The sequence below is a fragment of the Balaenoptera acutorostrata genome, chromosome 12, assembly GCF_949987535.1.
Source record: "Balaenoptera acutorostrata chromosome 12, mBalAcu1.1, whole genome shotgun sequence".
NCBI classification, from domain to species: Eukaryota; Metazoa; Chordata; class Mammalia; order Artiodactyla; family Balaenopteridae; genus Balaenoptera; species Balaenoptera acutorostrata.
The window spans coordinates 6,609,158-6,628,026 of NC_080075.1; the positions used below are offsets into that span (position 1 = coordinate 6,609,158).

The 18,869-nt window shown below is 48.2% G+C and overlaps 1 protein-coding gene across 3 annotated transcripts in view; it reads right to left on the minus strand.

Annotated features, from left to right (window-relative positions):
- Nucleotides 1-2,562: 2,562 nt before the first annotated feature.
- Nucleotides 2,563-18,869, minus strand: part of NPAS2 (neuronal PAS domain protein 2) — a 190,073-nt gene continuing 173,766 nt past the window's right edge. For all 3 annotated transcript variants that reach the window (XM_057558519.1, XM_057558518.1, XM_057558520.1), the window contains 6 exons: nt 17,244-17,390; nt 11,670-11,867; nt 9,669-9,844; nt 9,234-9,326; nt 5,940-6,105; nt 2,563-4,021 (listed from right to left, as the gene is read on the minus strand). In XM_057558519.1, the coding sequence (XP_057414502.1) occupies nt 3,854-4,021; nt 5,940-6,105; nt 9,234-9,326; nt 9,669-9,844; nt 11,670-11,867; nt 17,244-17,390 (948 nt within the window). In that variant the 3' untranslated portion in view covers nt 2,563-3,853. The remainder of the gene's footprint in view (nt 4,022-5,939; nt 6,106-9,233; nt 9,327-9,668; nt 9,845-11,669; nt 11,868-17,243; nt 17,391-18,869) is intronic.

Consider the following 18,869-nt stretch of genomic DNA (forward strand, 5'->3'; position numbering starts at 1 on the left):
CTGAGAAGGTGTGAGAATGAGCATGGAGTAAAATACAAAACACGTTAAATCTGTGATATTCACATTTTGCAACCAGTTTTGATGTAAAGATATATTTTTATATATATATATATATATATAGTTATATTTTGTGGATCCTTTTAGAACTTTTAAGAAAGCTTCTGTATCAGACTTGAGATTTTAATTCTTACAAGGGTTAATTATTTGTAATCTCTTTTCATAATTGGGGAAATTTTGGGGGTAAATTCCTAAATATTGACTCATTTGTTGTTTATGTAGTATGTGATTAATAAGGGAAATGTTGACTATTTAATGGTTAAAAGAATGCTAATCGATAAATTTATAAGATTAGTCAGTTGGACATTAAATGACTTACAGTTAGTGGTGACTATCTTTCCACGTACAAAATCCCCTCTGACAGAAGTGAATTTACCAGCATGGAGGATAAAGTTTTTCAGTTTATGTCGATGGGTGGGGTCATGGCTCCACTGAAAGAGGTGGGGACTTCGGGAGGGGCAGATGGTTTTAAAGGAAGTCGAGTCACATACTGAATTAAATTCAGGACCTTTTAAGTGTGTATAAAGTGGTAACCCAACATTGGAGTTTATATTTTAAGGCCTGTATTATTTCAGTGAATGTGCTGACGGGTTACCCTGCTTCTCCCATAACTGGACATTGGCTGGTTAGGGAATAATCCTAAAGGAAATTTTTTTTTCTTTCTCATGAGCTTTTTTCACCCGAAAAAATAAAGCTGCTTCACAGATACCATAAGGCCGTATATTTCAGCTATTTAGTCAACCATGTTATGCTTACAGAAGTATGCTATCGTTTGTACTATCGCACATAGGCATTGTATGAAGTTCATACGTCTGTGTCCAAAAAGCCACATATGTCATGTCTCCGGAGGATCCAAATTAGTTATTTGTCTATGTTATTAAGGGATGACTTTAAAACCTTCAGGCTTCCCATAAAGTGAAGAGAGAAATTGAAGCAATTTTATACCCAACACCCACATTTTACCAGATAATTTTGGCAAGAGTCCAACACGTCATGACTTAGAATGATCTCATAGTTGATCAGTTCACCGTGTTGCCTGTATAAACAAAAATTTTAATTTAATGGACGTTAGTTGCCATTAGAGACAGAAGATACTACATTTTAATTGAGTTAGTTTAAAATATTCTAAAACTCGGTGTATTCCAGAGTTCACATTTCAGTCACTTCTCATGAGCCAAGACTTTATAGTTTTCCAAATAGAAAGGTCATGGCTTTTCTCGAAACAGAACAGGATTGCAAAACAGTTCTTTAATGAGCAAAATTAAATGAATCAAAAGCTAAGGGATTAAACTTCCCCTGATGTTATGTGGGTTTAAAGAAATGTCACCCAATAAGAGTTTTCTGGGTTTATCCAGACTCTGAACATGTGTAAGGTTTAAGCAATACTAAATTAAATTAGTAGCGTGACATACTCTGCCCTTTTCTAATGGCTTTCAGCTAGAAAATCCTAGGAAAACAAATATGCTGCTTCCATGAAAAAAGTTGTTCTACTTAGAAGTGCAGATTCTGACAGCCAATTAAAATACAAATTCTTTTACAGAAAAATCAGATCTGTAAACCTTTGAATTTACAAAACAGTTAAATTACAAAATAGGTAATCCAGTGTCACACAGACTTTTTGTTTTAAAAAGATCCTAATGATCCTAATATATGCAAAATGATCCTAATATATGCAAAATATTTAGACTTACCTGTTTTCAGGAATATTGCAGTTGTGTGAATAATAAAACTCCTTTTGATGTATTTACCTGGCAGCCTCTTACGCCACTGAAAACTGATCCTGGCCAGAGAACGGAGAAGACTTTCCCCTATTTTACAGGGAAGCAGGTAGAAGAACAGAACTCCAGTGATGGAGCAAGGAAAGGAACTTAGTTCTCTTGGGCCAATGCTTGTAGAAAGGGCTCTGCTGAGCATGGCCATCTCAGTGATTCTCAATCACGGTGTGCCAGGGCACCCTCACTCCAGCGTGCTGAAGCCTCATGGGAAAGGGGGGGATGTCTGCTATTGCTGTATCTCCCCTGTCCACATGATGTGGGCACACATCTCCCACACAGACACACAAACCCTGGGCACATCACTGATACCTAAGTGCTAGCAGGCAGAGCCCATGCCAACTCCAGCCCAGGTAAGTTTAATTAAGGGCTATGCCTGCTTTGGTGGATAACAGCTTGGCCATCTCCATGGATTACCTGTGTCTCTAAGGTGGAGATGTTTCCAGGAACTTTTTCTGGTTTTGTCAGTTTGTTTTGCTGTCATTTCTACAATGAACTGTTGTTTTCTTCTGGCACAATCTCTCACATGAAGATCAGGATCCCGACAGGCTGACGCACATGTTGAAGTCAAAAAACCTAAGGTCATTACCCGGCTTACTTGTTGCTTGCTCCCGCCTTTTCCGCATCTTTGATTATCCTTAAAAACATCTTGAAATTAAAAAAAAAAAAAGTTTATTGATGAAAAGATGTATGCGTGCATCTAGAACAAGGGACAGAAACTGCCTCCAAAGGAAATCATACAAATTTGTTAATTTATTACAAAATGTCCACTCACAGAAATACACAAGAAAACTTTTATCCTCTTATATTTGGGAAAGGAACTGGTGTCTCAGATACAAAATAATTTACACATAATCCATACAATTTTATTTTATATAGAAATAGGTCCTTATTACAACAGCTGTACAATTCACTACACTTCATCTTAAAATTACATAAAATCTTTTCTTTAGAAACATCTCAACATAACAAAACATACAAAAAAAGCAAAGTGCATTTTGAAAAGGAAAATCCAATCCTCGGTCTTATCAGGAAAGATATGTAGAAAGATGCAGCATTCTCACTCCAAGGGCCAGCACGTGGTGGGGCTTCCTGGGGACCTGGCGCTCCACAGACCCGTCTGGCTGGTAAAACCTTCCCAGTCGTCAAGTCCTCAACTAGAACTCCAGAACATCAGCTGCGGGATTGTGCTTTGCTTCGAGTCCGCCTTCGTGGTTGTAATCGCCGAAGTAAACAGGAAACAGTCCAGTGTTATATTCGGGGGCAAAAAAAAAAAAAAACAACAACAAAACCAAAACCAAACCAAACCAAAACAAACCCCACTGGAACGGTGTGGGGGGAAGAGCCTTATTCCGTTAGGGTCAGGCCGGAGGGTGTGGCGCTGCAGCCTGGTGACTGACCACCAGCTTTGCCATCTGATCCGTGGGCTGTTTTTGTTACTGGCGGCTCCAAATGAAGTCATGGGAGGAGACAGTATTTTTAAGAAAGGAAGGTGCCTAAGTTATCTCCTTGTGCAGCTGTGCAAATTAAAACAGAAGCAATCATCTAAAAATAACGAAAAAATCATCTCTTTATTCTCTCTCTTCAACAAATCCCTGACCCGGTGCTTCTCCAATGCAGAGGAAAGAGAGTCAAGAGAGCGCAGGCCAATGGGCACGTGCGCACGGGCGGCAGCGGTGGGAGGGACCGGCGCGCTGCGGGGGCGGGGGCAGGATGCAGCGAGATGAGCCACCACTAAGGTGAACTAAGTGATGCACTCCCGTGGGGACCGCGGCCCCTTCCACGTATGGCTGTAGACTGTGGCCGTGAAGTGCAGGGACAGGGAAACACGGCCAGTGTCCGTGCCCACTTCCACGGGCCGGCCGCTGTGCTCAGACGTTGTCACCATTCAGGAGCTCTGAAACGGATGCGGCGCGCACGAAAGCCGGGGTGTCCTTTAAACTCTTCTCCCCAGCTCCCTGGCCATCCCCCCCTCGACCGTCCATTGGTTAAAGCTGATGTGACCCAACTGAGGCGCCAGGGCACTACCGCGGTAGCTGCTGGAGGCCTGAGGACTCAGACAGGCTGCTGACCCTTCGGGGAGGGCGCGAGGGTGCGGGAGGTGGGTAGCCCAGGGTCCCCGGCTGCTGCGAGTAGGTGGAGAGAAGGAGCGAGTCCTGCGGCTCACTGTGCAAAGAGGTTGGTGCCTGCACCTGGAAAGAAAGGAAACGGCTCCAGGGGAGGTTCTGTGATTCGGGGGCTCCTCCCCTGAACGGCTGGGGCGGTGATGTGGTCAGATGAAAGGCCCTCCTCCCGGCCGGGGGCCTGGGGGAGCGCCAGGCGGGGAGAGAGGAAGCCGAGGCTCTGCCAGAAGGGCGCGAATTCTGAAGCCCAGCTCTCCGCCAGCGCTAGGGGTTCCTCCTGGCCCAGCGGCCGGGCCTAGGCTGCCGGGGAACGGTTTCCTGAGCACGTGCTCCACGTCGCCTGTGGGTTTGGGATGCTGGGACCTGAGACCACACGCACACAATGGATGGGACAGCATCCAAGCCCGCGTGCCGTCTGCCTACTTTTCACCGGTGGCCCCTGATTCCAGAACTATTTCCAAACACTATCACTGGCCGGCATCCACCAGGAAGCATCCTAATTTGCAGCTCAGAACCTTCAACTGGTCAAACGTTAACTCTGGATCCTTCCATCTCACCTCCCACGGTCCCCATCCATGAAATCTCCTCTGCCAAGCAATCTGGTCCGCCCTGCTCCCCAAGCCACCCAGGCATGGCTGCTCGCCCACTCTGGCTCAGGCTGCCTCCCCCGCTGGGACACTGTCCCCTCCGCCCCCACTCAGCCGCCCCCCCCTTGGAGCATCCCCCTGCCCCCCGTCCCTTCTCCACCAGGGCCTCTCCCCACCCTCCCTTTTTTTTTTTGGCCAAGCTGGCAGCACGTCATGCAGGGATCTTAGTTCCCCGAGCAGGGACTGAACCTGCGCCCCTGGCGGTGGCGGCGCGGAGTCGTAACCACTGGACCGGCAGGCCACCCTAGCCACAGTGCTCCACCCACACAGACCCAGGCCTGGGCGCCCTCTGCGATGTCCCCTGTCCCCCTGCGCTCAAGGCCCCCGAGCGCCCTTTGTACCCTGAGACCTGCCAACGCGTCTGTCACTCCCCATGAAGGAATACATGGGCGGCCTCTAACTCGCCCCCGGACGCTCCCTGCCTGCTCACACCCCATCAGTTCCCAGCCCAGATCCCTCGGGGGCCCTGCGGGCTGACGGGACAGGCAAAGCTGACGTCTTGAGTTGACTCCCACGAGGCCTGGGGTCAGGGAGACTTGAACACTATACCATAGTTGAGCAGCTTTGGAATTCAATTACATTCTAGACCTCAAGGAAGACTCTGCACCACAGTTGCCTTGCTCAGCCCCCTGTGGCTTTGAAGCTGCCCAAGCCGGGGGTGGGGTGGGGTCAGGGGCTGGAGACCGGGGAGGAGGCCCCACATGACAGGGTCGGGCTGGGGCAGGAAGGGGCGCCCGGGCCGGTGTGGGAGGGAAGGCCAGAGCCCCGGAAGACACTTCTGTCCCATCTGAACCCCCAGCCACTGGCTCTCCCCCTCCTTCCTTCCAGTGTACGTGGCACTTGCTGGAAGTAAGAAGTGACCACAAGGAAACATGTCCCCCATTTTCCTGGACAGCCCCAATTCCATGCAACGTCATCTCATTCATTTAAAGGAAGTTTGATGAATCTTTAAACATGATTTAATTTTATATTTATATGAGACTCTGCAATATAAACACACTAACAAGTCCAACAAACATAGCAATCAGTGTCTGATTTTTGCTCTAAAAACTCCAGACACCATAATAAAAATTACTTTAAAAAAAACGGACCTTTTTAGCACATAACCACATGAGGCATAAGAGCTGCTTCTAAATTTCTCACACTGTATATACATAGACTTTACCAACTTTGAGCATTATAAACTTTAGAAACTACGAAGATTCAACTATGAATCTGTCTGGGGCTTATTTTGATACTGAGGACCAGAGCCCTACTGAAAGCCCGGGGGGAAGGGCCGGTCAGGCCTGGGCTGGGGGCTCGGCCCTGTCTCCCCCGCCCTGGGTGCAGCCCGGCCCCACCTGCAGGAAGCACGGAGGCTGCTGCTGGGTCTGCGCGGGCTTCAGGGGCGACGGCTGGGAGGTGGGGAAGCGGGGGTGAAGCCCCGTCAGCAGGACAGGGGTCGAGGCGCTGCTGGTGGTGGTGTGCACGTCTGGGTTTGGACACACGGCCTGGCTCTGTGGATACCTGTTTGGTGACACGTAAGAAAGACCTTAAAAAAAAAAAATCTATTGACATGACACCAAGAACATGGGCAAAAAGAGGAAAAAGAGACAGACTGGACTTCATCACAATTAAAGACTTGTGTGCGTCACTCTATCCATGCAGGGAAAAGGCTGCCGGAAAAATCTTTGCAAATCATATATCTAATAAGAGATTGATATCCAGAATATAAATACAATTCCTACAACTCAGCAATCACAACAAATGCAAACAACCTGATTAAAAAATGGGCAAAGGGCTTGAATAGACATCGTTGTAAAGAAAAGATACAAATGGCCAATAAGCACGTGAAGAGATGTTCAATATCATTAGTCATTAGGGAAATGGAAATCAAAATCAAAATGAGATACCACTTCACACCCATTACAATGCTATTATGAGAAAAACCAGAACACAACAAGTGTTGGCAAGGATGTGGAGAAATTGGAACCCTTGTGCACTGTTGGTGGGAATGTAAAATGGTACAGCTGCTGTGCAAAACAGTATGAAGTTTCCTCAAAAAATTAAACTTAGCATTACCATCTGATCCAGCAATTCCACTTCTGGGTATATGCCCCCCAAAAGTGAAAGTAGGGACTAAAACAGATATCTGTACATCCATGATCATAGCAGCATTTTTTTTACAATAACCAAAACGTGGAAGCAACCCAAGTATCTGTCGATGGATGATGGATAAACAAAACGTGGTCTATACAGACAGTGGACTATCATTCAGCCTTAGAAAGGAAGGAAATTCTGTCACATGCTACGACATGGGTGAGCCTTGAGGACAATATACTGAGTGAAATAAGCCCATCACAAAATACAAATACTGTACGATTCCACTTAGATGAGGTACCTAGAGGAGACAAATTCATAGAGACAGAAAGCAGAAGGGTGGTTGCCAGGCGCTAGGGGAAGAGCGAATAGGGAATTAGGGTTTAATGGGGACAGAGCTTCAGTTTGAGATGATGAAAAAGTTCTAAAGATGGACAGTGGTGATGGTTGCACAACAATGTGCATGTACTTAATGCCACCGAACTGTATGCTCAAAAATAGATAAAATGGTAAATTTCATGTTATGTAGAATATACATTGTTTTTTTAAAAGAAAGAGTAGTTAGTGAAAATGGTCCAATAACAAGGGGAAGGCTGTTTGGGAAAGCTCTGGAGGAGCCCAGACCAGGAACAGATATTTAAAGACACTACAGAGAAGTCCATTTAGCGTTATATTTGTAGAAATGTTATATCTCTGTATGGGTCATTTGTAACAGGCATTGGGGATTCCAAAATTCCCCTGAAGAGGCCTCTGTGTGTGGTAGGCATACTCTGACCCGCCCTAGAAGATAGAGTGTTAGGTCATGTCTGGAAGAGACGGTGGGGAAGGTGGGGACGGTATAAATTATTGGGTTGACCGAAAATGGCAGTTTTCCTCTAGAGTTCCCAGAGGAAAGAATTTCCAGTTTTGCCTAGTTCACTGCATTTTAAGCATCTCTGGACAGCGATGTCACAAGACTTTCCTGTTTCCACTTATTTGGATCACTTGGAAAGAACAGTCAGAAACCAAAACCAACATTCCCCGCACCCCCTGCCTGATTGAGGGCATCATCAGAGAATTTGAAGGTGGTTTCCCCGCAGTGCCCAGCCCCTGCCCGCCTCTACCACCATAGGGTTTTCATGGATGTAGGTACAGGCCCCACCCCTCAGAAGACGCAGTAACCATCCGATATTACTATTATTACTGGCTGAAGGAGGACACGGGAGGAAGGAAGCGGAGGGGACGGCCCCAGGGGATGGCTGCAAGGCCCCCGCATGGGGGCACGGCAGGCCTTATTAGCTAGCACTGTCCCAGTGAACTTCTGACACAAATTAAACCAGTGTTTATACGACAATGGTGTCTGCTTCATTTCAAAGGGCTAGAAACTATTTTCCAGTAGCTTTCCAAGTATTCCCTCCTCTGTCTTCAGTAACCTCTGTCCCTAATAATTCAACGGCAAAGCAAAGCTGCTTCTTGGGGTCCCGAGGGTTGCAAGCAAAGAGCCCGGGGGAGGAGAGAGAGAGAGAAGCTTGCGCGCCTGGGAGGGCAGGAGAGTCCCACATCTGCAGGGGGTTCCAGTTCCCGGCACAACACCGGAACCACAGAGCAGGCGAGCTGGGTGTGCCCGTGGAATCTGCCAGCATCTGCCGGGCAGCTGGGGCTGCGGGAGTGCCCTCGGGAAGGTGGGGAAGGGTCCATTGACCTGGGATGTTACCACATAGACCTGCAAAGATCGGAAGGTGGATTCTCTAGTAGGTCTGTGTCTTTATTCCCTTCTTGCCACTAGGTTCTTCATGACCTTTTTTTCTTTTTTTTCCTTAGATTCCATATATATGTGTTAGCATACTGTATTTGTTTTTCTCTTTCTGACTTACTTCACTCTGTATGACAGTCTCTAACTCCATCCACCTCATTACAAATACCTCCATTTCATTTCTTTTTATGGCTGAGTAATATTCCATTGCATATACGTGCCACATCTTCTTTATCCAGTCATCCGTATGGGGAGGGGGAAGGGGAAGCTGGGACAGGGTGAGAGAGTGTCATGGACATATATACACTACCAAACATAAAATAGATAGCTAGTGGGAAGCAGCCGCATAGCACAGGGAGATCAGCTCGGTGCTTTGTGACCACCTAGAGGGGTGGGAGAGGGAGGGTGGGAGGAAGGGAGACACAAGAGGGAGGAGATATGGGGATATATGTATATGTATAGCTGATTCACTTTGTTATACAGCAGAAACTAACACACCACTGTAAAGCAATTATACTCCAATAAAGATGTTAAAAAAAAAAAAAAGATCAGAAGGTGGTGACAAACTTGACATATAATTCATAGTTTCCTTTGGGTCCTGTTCTCAGCATGGGATGCTGACACAGAGTTTTCTCTCCTGACACGGGAAATGGAGAAAGAAGAGCTAAGAGGAGGAGTCCTTTCGAAGGGTGTGGGCACACTTGGACCCTGCCTGTAGTGCCAGACTCACAAGGGGTGCAGCTGGTCCAGGCAGGTGAAACCCTGACAGCCTGAGACCACTCGGTGCGGCTCTCTTCCTCCCCCCAGCCCCCGGGCCACCTACTTGACTTGCCGTCCAGGCCTGCCGACCTCTGGGGGCTGCCTCGCATCGCAGGACCCGGGCATCATGGGCTGAATGGGCTGGCTCAGCAATAGCCTTCGAGCAGAGGAAGAGATAAATGGGAAACTTTGATCAGTACCCAAGCTGTAGACCCACCGGCTGACCCAGCACCTGCCCAGCCTGGCTGTGCCCTTTCTGGCTGACCCGAATCCCCACTGGGCCTGCTCTGTCCTCAGAGGATCCTTGAGGCAGCAGGTCACTTCCTCTGGCCATCAACACCCCAGCCCTGTCCTGCCGCTTCCTGAGCTGAGATCAACTGCAGAGGCTTTAGAGTCTAATGGTCTGAACTTTGCCTCCATCTCCAGCAGAAAGAAGACCAGAAACGAATGGTATAAAACTATGTCTCAGTTATCTTTCCAACAAGGACAGTGTCCGCACCTGAGCTGCCGATCGTGGCTGAAGTCCGGGCTGGGCTGGCCCTGGCTGGCCTCCTGGGAGGCGGAAGCAGGCGTGGTCAGGCTCAGAGCCGGCGGGAGCACAGCAGAGGTGCTGCTGAACTGGGGCGTCAGGCTGTTCCCCTGCATCATCTGCGAGCTTCTCAATGGCTTTGGACCCTGGAGCAACCAGTGCAGCGAGAAAGGTAAACCTTCAAGTCAACTCAGGTATCACCTCCCCAGAACCTCCGTCTTTTACCCACTTTGGCCTCTGCACTGGCTTAGGACCCAGTGACTATTGATTGAGTTGTTGTGAACTTGTCTTTCCCGTTAGATTGTAAGCATCTCAAGGATTCTTTAAATCCTTTGGGGCTAGAACAGTGCCAGGCTTGCGGCAGGCAAGCAACCAATGTGCATTGAACGGAACTAGGAACTACTTTCTGCTTCATAGATTCCACTCCCGACTTGTGGATCTCCTTGCTGACTCTCTAAGTCATCAGGCCCACCCCTGCCCCAGGGCCTTTGCACTTCCTCTACGTGGAATGCTCTTCTCCTTGGTACCAGTATGCCTCCTTCTCTCACCCGCTCAGTTCTTTGCTCGCATATTACCTTCTCAGTGAACCTCCAGCCCCTCGCCCACCTTCCCCAGCCGTCTCACATCACCAATTGTCACACCGTTAATTGTCACTTGTTTGTTTCTCTCTCTCCCCACTTGGATCAGAGATTTTTTTCCTTTTCTCTTTTGTTCACTGCCGCCCCTCAGTGCTCAGGACTTAGTGCCTGGCATGCATTTGTTGAGTGAAATTGTAAATGAATGAGGGAATGAGCTTGCATGTGCTTTTGCTTTTTGGGTTTTCCACTCTGTTTCACTGACACCATTAATATGATGGTACCGCCACATTCTCAGAGCTTTTACAAAATCTTTGAACGTGGTGTAAATCCTACCTCAGTTTTTTTCTTCTCCAGAATGTTCTTGGCTAATCTCATCCATTAATTTTCCCGTTAACCTTTAGAACCAAAAGGCTGCATTTTAAAGTAAAACCCTTAAATCTGGGTGAAGATGGAGGAACTCTCCTATACATAGACTTCTCCATATTTTATTGTACGTCAATGTTTACGTCCCAGAACCCCAGCTAGACTAGAAGCTCCTTGGGGTCAAGGACAGCTCTCATTTATCTTTGTTCCCCTGGGAGCCCAGCAGATGTCACTGAATCCATGTGAATATAAGAGGCTTCAGGAGCGGCTGTATCCTGCCTTGCAAGCTGTGATCGTCTGGAAACGAGGGCTCAGAACGTCTCGATTCCATTGGATTCAGTGCCACTGACTGATGGGTGACCCTGTCAGACTGCAAGGTCACTGGTGGCTTATAGTAAGTGGCAATGGCTGCGAGGATGGGGCTCGACAGGGACTCTGGGGCACCGGGAGAAGCTTGGTGGCCCTGGGGAAAGCGATGATGAACAGGAGTGGGTAACTGTGATCTCACACTGATAATGGCTCAAACCAGCAGTCGGTGATGGGCACCAAGGACACGCACGTGGGGATGTGTGGCTTTCAGCGTGCATGTCTGGGATGGCCATATCCACCTCCAGCCCAGCTCAGGATCAGAGCTGAAAGTTTCAGCTGCATGATACCTCTTTTTTTTTTTTTTTAAATAAAGTTGTTCCTTTTATTTATTTATTTATTTCCCCTGCACCGCACGGCCAGCGGGATCTTAGTTCCCCGACCAGGGATCGAACCTGCACGCTCGGCAGTGAAAGCACGAAAGCGTGGAGTACTAACCATTGGACTGCCAGGGAATTCCCTGCATGATACCTTTAAGGTATTTTAATATACTGATAAAACACAGAAGGAAACCAAGAGAACGTGGGGCTTCAAAGTGACAAAATAAAGAAAAGAAAAACCCCACCATCATCATCCAGCTCCGGTCACAGGGGAAGTAGGCTTTTGGTTCACGAAGACTGGTCTGCTGGTGGCAAGGACTGAGTCTGGAGACGAGCATGTTTACCTGGGTTGATATCACACTCGAGTCTCTGAGCAGGTGCTGGCTTGTGACATGGGCAGAGGCCATCTGCCCCAGAAGCTGAGGGCTGGCCACGAGCTGGGGCTGGGGGCCTGGGCCCGACCTCTGCTGGAGTTGCTGCTGAGTCTCGGGCCGCTGGGCACTGCTGAAGCTCAGGGATACATCTGGCTGCTGCAGAAACATCTGGAAGCAGAAGCAAAACGCTTTTTAGGCTGGGATCACGGTGCCTTCACAGGCCTGCACCTTCTTTGTATGGCCTGTCCACGGCAAGATGGCAGCTTTCTCGCTCTCTCTGACCTGCCTGGGGAGGTTCACCCACTGGACTGAGCGCCTGGGATGCCACCAGCAGAGTGCACGGCCCGGAGAGGGGCAGTGGGTCAGACGGATGCCGACCCTGCCCTCGAGAAGGTTCCGGTTGAGCGACGGGTCTAACAGTGTGAAAGATGCTGAGACCCAGATACGTCACTTGATATGCTTGTTTAGTCTGGGTTGGCTTTCCATTTCTTATTAGAAGGAAAAACATCTTGTGAATGGAGGGAATGACGCAGTCACAGTGGCAGAGGGTTGGCTGACCAGTGGTGTGGGGCGCATTGTCCTGGCAGTACGACCTGTGCCTGGTCTTGAACCTCTGACCGTGACCATGGTCTGTACCCATCCTACGATCAGCATCTTCCACCCCAGCTTCCAGCTGAGACGGCAGATCTGCTCTGGTTCATTAGTTGCCGCTGCATTCCCAGGAAAGCAAATAAATCCAAAGGATGACATAACATCAAGTCCATGTACTTTAAAATGATGTTTAAGAATACGTTTTACAATCACCATGCTAATCTCTATTTGTTATCTAAGATGTCTCAGACATTCAATAGGCTGCGATATATCAGCCTGGTTGTTTTAATGGGAAAGGTTTAAGAGAATTTGATCAAGTTTATAAAGAGTGTTTAAGTGGTTCTGAGAACCTTGATCCACCTCGTTTATAAGTTTGGTGTATTCAATTTAAAAGAATTCCTTAAGTGCCCAGAAAGATTATACTTCTTAGGTTTATAAGTCTGCCTTGTTAGGTACATGAAATGTTTGAAAGGTTCAGATATATTAAATTTGGAAGTTAATGGTTTTGGTAGAGAATGTTGATTATTTACCATTTGTTAAATTTATAAACTGATTGAACGTGAACAAACACAAGTAAAAGCATTGCTATTTTCAGCCAAATCAGTAGATTTGGAAATAAAATATAATCTGTGAACTGACGCTAAAGGCTTAAGAAAAACAACTTCGGTAATTTCAATAATAATTTAAACCTAAGACCTGTAGCTAGCTCTTTTAACAAAAGCTCCTCTTGGGCATTCAAAACTGGTATTCTCTGTATCAGATGCTTGACAAGCAGTGTTCCACTCCATTTTAGGCCCTTAGCTTTGACGGCTAAGGCTCTCTCCTTCCGAGCGTCTGGAACTTTAACCCCGATTCCTGTACTCAGTGTAGCATAACCTCATACCCAGTATGGAACTGACATTCCGACATTTCCTGAGTGACAGAGTGGTTTTGGAACAACAGATGTGAAATCACGCCAGGCAGACACTTAATTAGTTAGTTCAAGCGTCCGCTCCATAGGGGTTGTCAAGTCATCTCCCAGAGACCCGAGCGAGGTTCCCATCTAGTGCCCTTCCTGCCACACCACCAGGTCTCCCTACTTTCCTTCATACCCCATCCCCACCAGAAAAGCCTGCAGTTTTGAACGAGGGCTCTTTGTCACTTTAGAAGTTAAGAAGAATATTCTGGGTCTCCATCCTCTCAGATCCAACACCCAAACCTTTAGGATTAGTGCTTTACGCAATCTCAGCGACCTGGCTTGTTTACAGCACACAGGGTAATTTACACTTCAGCAAAAACCCAATATTCAAACTACATAACATGCATTTTTCTGGTGGGATACAATTTACCTTCTAATTAGAGTTCAAATAAATGCAACCTTTATGTATGACAGGCAGTATAATCTAGCTTAAATCGGACAGACTTTAGTTCAAATTCCAACCCCACTATGTACTAGTGGTAAGACCTTGAGCAATTTTCAAAACTTTTCAAAGTCACTGTTAGTTTCCTCACTAATAAAACAGTGACACTAACAGCACATATGTCATAAAAGATTAAATGGGATTTATGCTGAGGCACAGTACTAAGTGCTCAATAAATGTTAGATAATAACAATAACACTAAAATAAAAAAGGAGCTCCTTTTGCTCCTTTGTCTCTCTGGGCATATAAAAACTATCTGAGGAATGAATAGAATAAATAAATAAATCAACAAATAGATTAAGCTTTTGCTCAAAGAAGGGAAACTGTTTATGCTCGTGTTATGGCAGAGGCTGCTTGGTCTGCTACTCTTTCCCACTGATGTATGCTCTCTGAGGGCAGAAACCCTGTCCTGTGTGTCTCTGTATCCCCACAGTACCTAATCAAGGGCCTGGTACATACTGGGTGTCTGCCAGATGGGTGGATGGATGGAAGGATGGAGGGGTGGGTGGGTGTGTGGGTGTGTGGATGGATGGATGGATGGATGGATGGTGGGTGGATGGATGGATGGATGGTGAATGGATAGAGGGATGGAAGGAAAGGTGGAAGGAAGGACGGGTGGAAGGATGGATTAAAGAACCAACCATTGGTTGTTCTTTGTGAACCATTGTCACAGGTGTCTTTCTCGGTATTTCTTTCAACTGCCAGTAGAGGGCGCGAATGCTCTGTCAGAAATAAATTAAGAAGCGGCCTCCCACGGACGCAAGGGGTGACAACTTTTCAACAGAACAGCTCTCTATGTAGCGCCCTTCATGACCCCATCTAGGTGCAAACACAACACCCTGCGAACCTCTCCCTCATAACCCAATCTTCTTTGGAAAAAAAAATCATACTTAGCAAGCATCTCAGGCACACACAGTATAGTCTCAATGAAAGCTCCAAGCCAATGGACTAGGTAGGAAAGTCCGCTGAACTTGGGATAAAGGACTTGGGCGGGGGGAAGGGGCGAGGGGGATTGCTACTGTGTGCACATTCCTGCCTCTGCTTTAGCGACAATAAAGGAAAATTTATAGCTTCGTAACTAGGCTCGGGTCAGTTTTATAGAAAGCACGAGAAAAACAGTTCCCTAATTCAAGTGGAAAAAGTCATTAGAGGAAAAAAATAGTTCTCATTTTCCAGAACAAACCAATCCTACGCTCACATATGGTTTATCATTGTTCTTACATGCTTAGCTTTACAAATACTTATTATCACAGAACATTTCAGAAGTACAGAAAATAGATATTGTATAATAAAATCCGATGTGTCATCACTAGGCTTCAGCAATTATCAACGTTTTGCTCTTATTTAATCTATCCCCCCACTTTTCTCGGGGGGAGGAGCGGAGTAATTTTTACTTGCTTTTATCCTTTATGCTTGACTCACTTTTTTTTTTAAAGTCACATTTTGGCTAAACATTTCAGAACGTATTTCTTTAAATCCTTAGACTTGCAAAAATACATGAAGAAAGACTCCTTGAGGAATCGTTCTCTGGTTTGACTATCTGTGGATTTCCAAGTTCACTGGAAAATTCCACTGCAAAGATAAGGTCACAGGGAAGAAACCAGGGGAGGTACACGCAGGAGGCCTGGTTCCCACGTCATCCCTTACAAAGCTCAGGTGCTAGACGTTGGGGGTCAACAAAATGCAGTGTCAGGAGGAAGAAAAGCAATAACCCTTCATGTCAAGGAGTGAAAGAGATAGCCTTGTGCCCCAGTTATTTAAGAGTTCAGCTTTAAAGTTGAAAATAGAAAAGTCCAGGCTGTGAGGCGGCTGTTTATCCGCCTACCTTGCTTTTAGCAGCTTCTGGCTCAGTGCCTCCTCCCTGTTAGTGTAAAAATTCCATTCAAGTAATTGGAGTCAGGAGTTCTAGCCGTCGGACCCTGGATCAGTGAGAAAATAAGACTGCTGGGAACGAATAAGTAACAAGGGACTGACACCTTGATGACTCCATGCGTTTTCACCTAAATGCTGCAGTCTTGTCCCTAGGCAGTTCGGGGGTGTCACTGAGGAGGTGGGTGGGGTGAAGGGCTGTGGGCCGGGAGCAGGGCCGTGGGCAGGGCTTGGTGCCCAGGGCTCTGCACAGGTGCACCTGACTGGGCTCCCCTTCCTTGGGGAGGGGAGGGGATGGGAGGGAGGGGGAGGGGAGGGGATGGTAGGGAGGGGGAGGGGAGGGGAGGGAGGGGGAGGGGAGGAGAGGGGAGGGGAGGGATGGGGAGGGGAGGGGAGGGGAGGGGAGGGATGGGGAGGGGAGGGGAGGGGAGGGGAGGGATGAGGAAGGGGAGGGATGGGGAGGGGAGGGGAAGGATGGGGAGGGGAGGGGAGGGGAGGGATGGGGAGGGGAGGGATGGGGAGGGATGGGGAGGGGAGGGGAGGGATGGGGAGGGGAGGGGAGGGGAGGGGAGGGGCCCTGCTGGACAGAGAGGGCTGCTTGGGGTCCCTGAACTTCTGGAGAGCCCGCCGGGAGCGCCTACGGGGGCCCAGGGAGGCAGGATGGCCGGCTGTAGGCGTCTCCAGGCCGCCTAACACCTCTGCGCTATCCTGCGTTCATCTCAGCTCAGGGCTGCTGCCGTTGGGGTGTTATTGTGTCCACACGCGGGGCTGTGTGAATGCTGGGGCAGGGGGCAGCAGGGCCAGCGCTCCAGCCGTTTCCCCCAGGGGTGTCGTCTTCTTCCTTCTGTCTCCTCAAGTGGCTGCCAATGCTTACCTCTCTCAGGGAAGACTCCAAGGTCGGCTACATTTACAACCAAGGGCATGCACTTGGGAACAAAAATAGTCCTGGACTAATTTAAGTGGAAATAATTTATCCTTGAAAGAGATCCAATATATAAAGTTTTTCCTCCAGAAAGAATCTCTCGAAAGGCTTCAAAGACGTGACATCTGGGGATGGGGTGGGGTCACAGTTAAAAGCAGCTGCTGTCAGAGCATGCGGAATGCCCCAATCGCTATGCTGCAGTGGGGTGGCCCAGGGGTGCCAGGGCGCTGACCTCCAGCTCCCACCTCCTCGGCCGCCCCCTGCAGGGTGCAGGGTGCACAGCACAGATCATTTCCCATATCTCCCTGCATTCATGCTTTGGATGAGAGGAAAGAGCAGACCTGCTTCCATCTCTCTGTCAGCAGCCTGCTCTGGGTGCTCAGAAAGTAGTTACACATGTGCTGGGAGTTTAAAACCCCATAGGAGGGAGGCTGGAGTCAGGGCAGGGAGACCAACCACCAAGCACGTGAAAGAAAGCGCACGTGATGCAGGAAACATGTGCCCAACAGAGTGAGGAGTGAGTGAAGAGGATGTCATGTGAATTTCAGGTTTGCCCTGGAGCTGGGGATGGAGGAGGTGGGATTCATTCCTCACACTTCATTGGTGGAGGTTTCAATTTGTTTAGGAGGCAGGGCTCAGTAAGGCAGCACAGAGGACTTTGGAGGAAGTCCTGCCTGCCCCTGCAAGGGTGGATGAGGACACATCACAGAGCGGGGGGGAGGACAGAGCTCAGCGCACCACCGGCCCAGGAAGGGGCATCACCTGGACGTTGGAGTCCTGGACCAGGCAGAGCTGCTCCTGGATCTTGTGGAGCTCTTCCTGCTGCCACCGGATGTTGGCTTGCAGGATCCTCGTCCTCTGCTCCAGCTGGTCTTTGATGGTCTGGAACATGCTGAGCTGTGCTGAAAACTTGAAGGTGGGGTCAAAACACAGAACCCGATGAAAGAGTTATCTCAGCCTTGCAGACAGATGTTGCTGCTGCTCTGAGCGGCCCTGCACACTTTCATTTCCGGTCCTTTACCCACCCTTTGCAGCATCCCTGACACACTGCTGCAATGAGTGACCCACTGTTGAGGAGCACACCAGGGAGCAGGGGTTCTGGCTGAGGGCTGGGTGGCCCAGGGCCCCCTGCCCACCCTCCCACCCCCCCGTGAGCTTTTCTTAGGCCCATGGGAACCTGCAGGTCTCATTTATTGCGCTGGAGTCTGGGAGGGCCACAGAATCAGGACACGATTTTGTAAGCAGTGCAGTGCTTACAAACTCATATTCTAAATTCGGTTAGACGGACAAATGGTTTTGGAGAGGAATGTCAAAAGCAGGGCATGAGAATTTGCAACATCATGGATGGACTTGGAGGGCATTATGCTAAGTGAAACAAGTCAGTTAGAGAAAGACAAATACTGTATGAGATCATTTATATGTGCAATCTAAAAAATAAAACAAACTAGTGATTACAACAAAAAGGCAACAGACTCACAGATATAGGGAACAAACTAGTGGTTACCAGTGGGGAGAGGGAAAGGGGGCGGGGCAAGGTAGGCGTAGGGGATTAAGTGGTATAAACTATCATAGTATAAAATAAGTAAGCTGCAATGATATATTGTACAGCAAAGGCAATATAGCCAATATTTTATAATAACTATAAATAGAGTGTAACCTTTAAAAATTGTGAATCACTGTGTTGTACACCTGTAACTTATACAGTATTGTTCAGCAACTATATCTCAAAAAAAAAGAGCAAGGCATCAGAGAGCCCCCTTCCTTTTTTTCTCTCATCTAGGGCATGACGATTTGCATGTGACAGCTTCACATGCAATTTTGGATCCTATCATTATCCTAAAACTGATCCTGGAGAGCAGGGCTCTTCTGGAACAATTCACAGACAAGCTTGGATTTTTTTTTTTTTTTTTTTTGGCTGCACCATATGGCATGCGGGATCCTAAGTTCCCTGACCAGGGGTTGAACCTGTGCCCCCCTGCAGTGGAAGCATGGAGTCCCAACCACTGGACGGCCAGGGAATTCCAAAGCTTGGACTTGATGGTACTCTAAACCCTCCTGGGGCCGTGAAAGCCTCATCACCCTCCCTCACTTCCCCAGGCTCACTTGCAGGCTGTCCCTGCACTTCTTGGAAATCTGTGTAAAAAAGAGCTAAGGAGACAAGCAATACAATCGCCCTATGTGCACCCCGGGGGGTACCGCTGGCGGAGGTGACCGTGCAGGAGCACGGACGTCTGCTGTGTGCAAGAGCCCAAGCGTCCCCTTCCTCCTGCCTTGTGACTCCTTCCTGGGACGGAGGCTGGCTTTAGGAAGATTTCCCAGGTGATCTCTGCCCTGTGTCACCTGTCTACCTTGACATAAGGTTCTTTCCTTGCAGGAAATGTGGAGCGG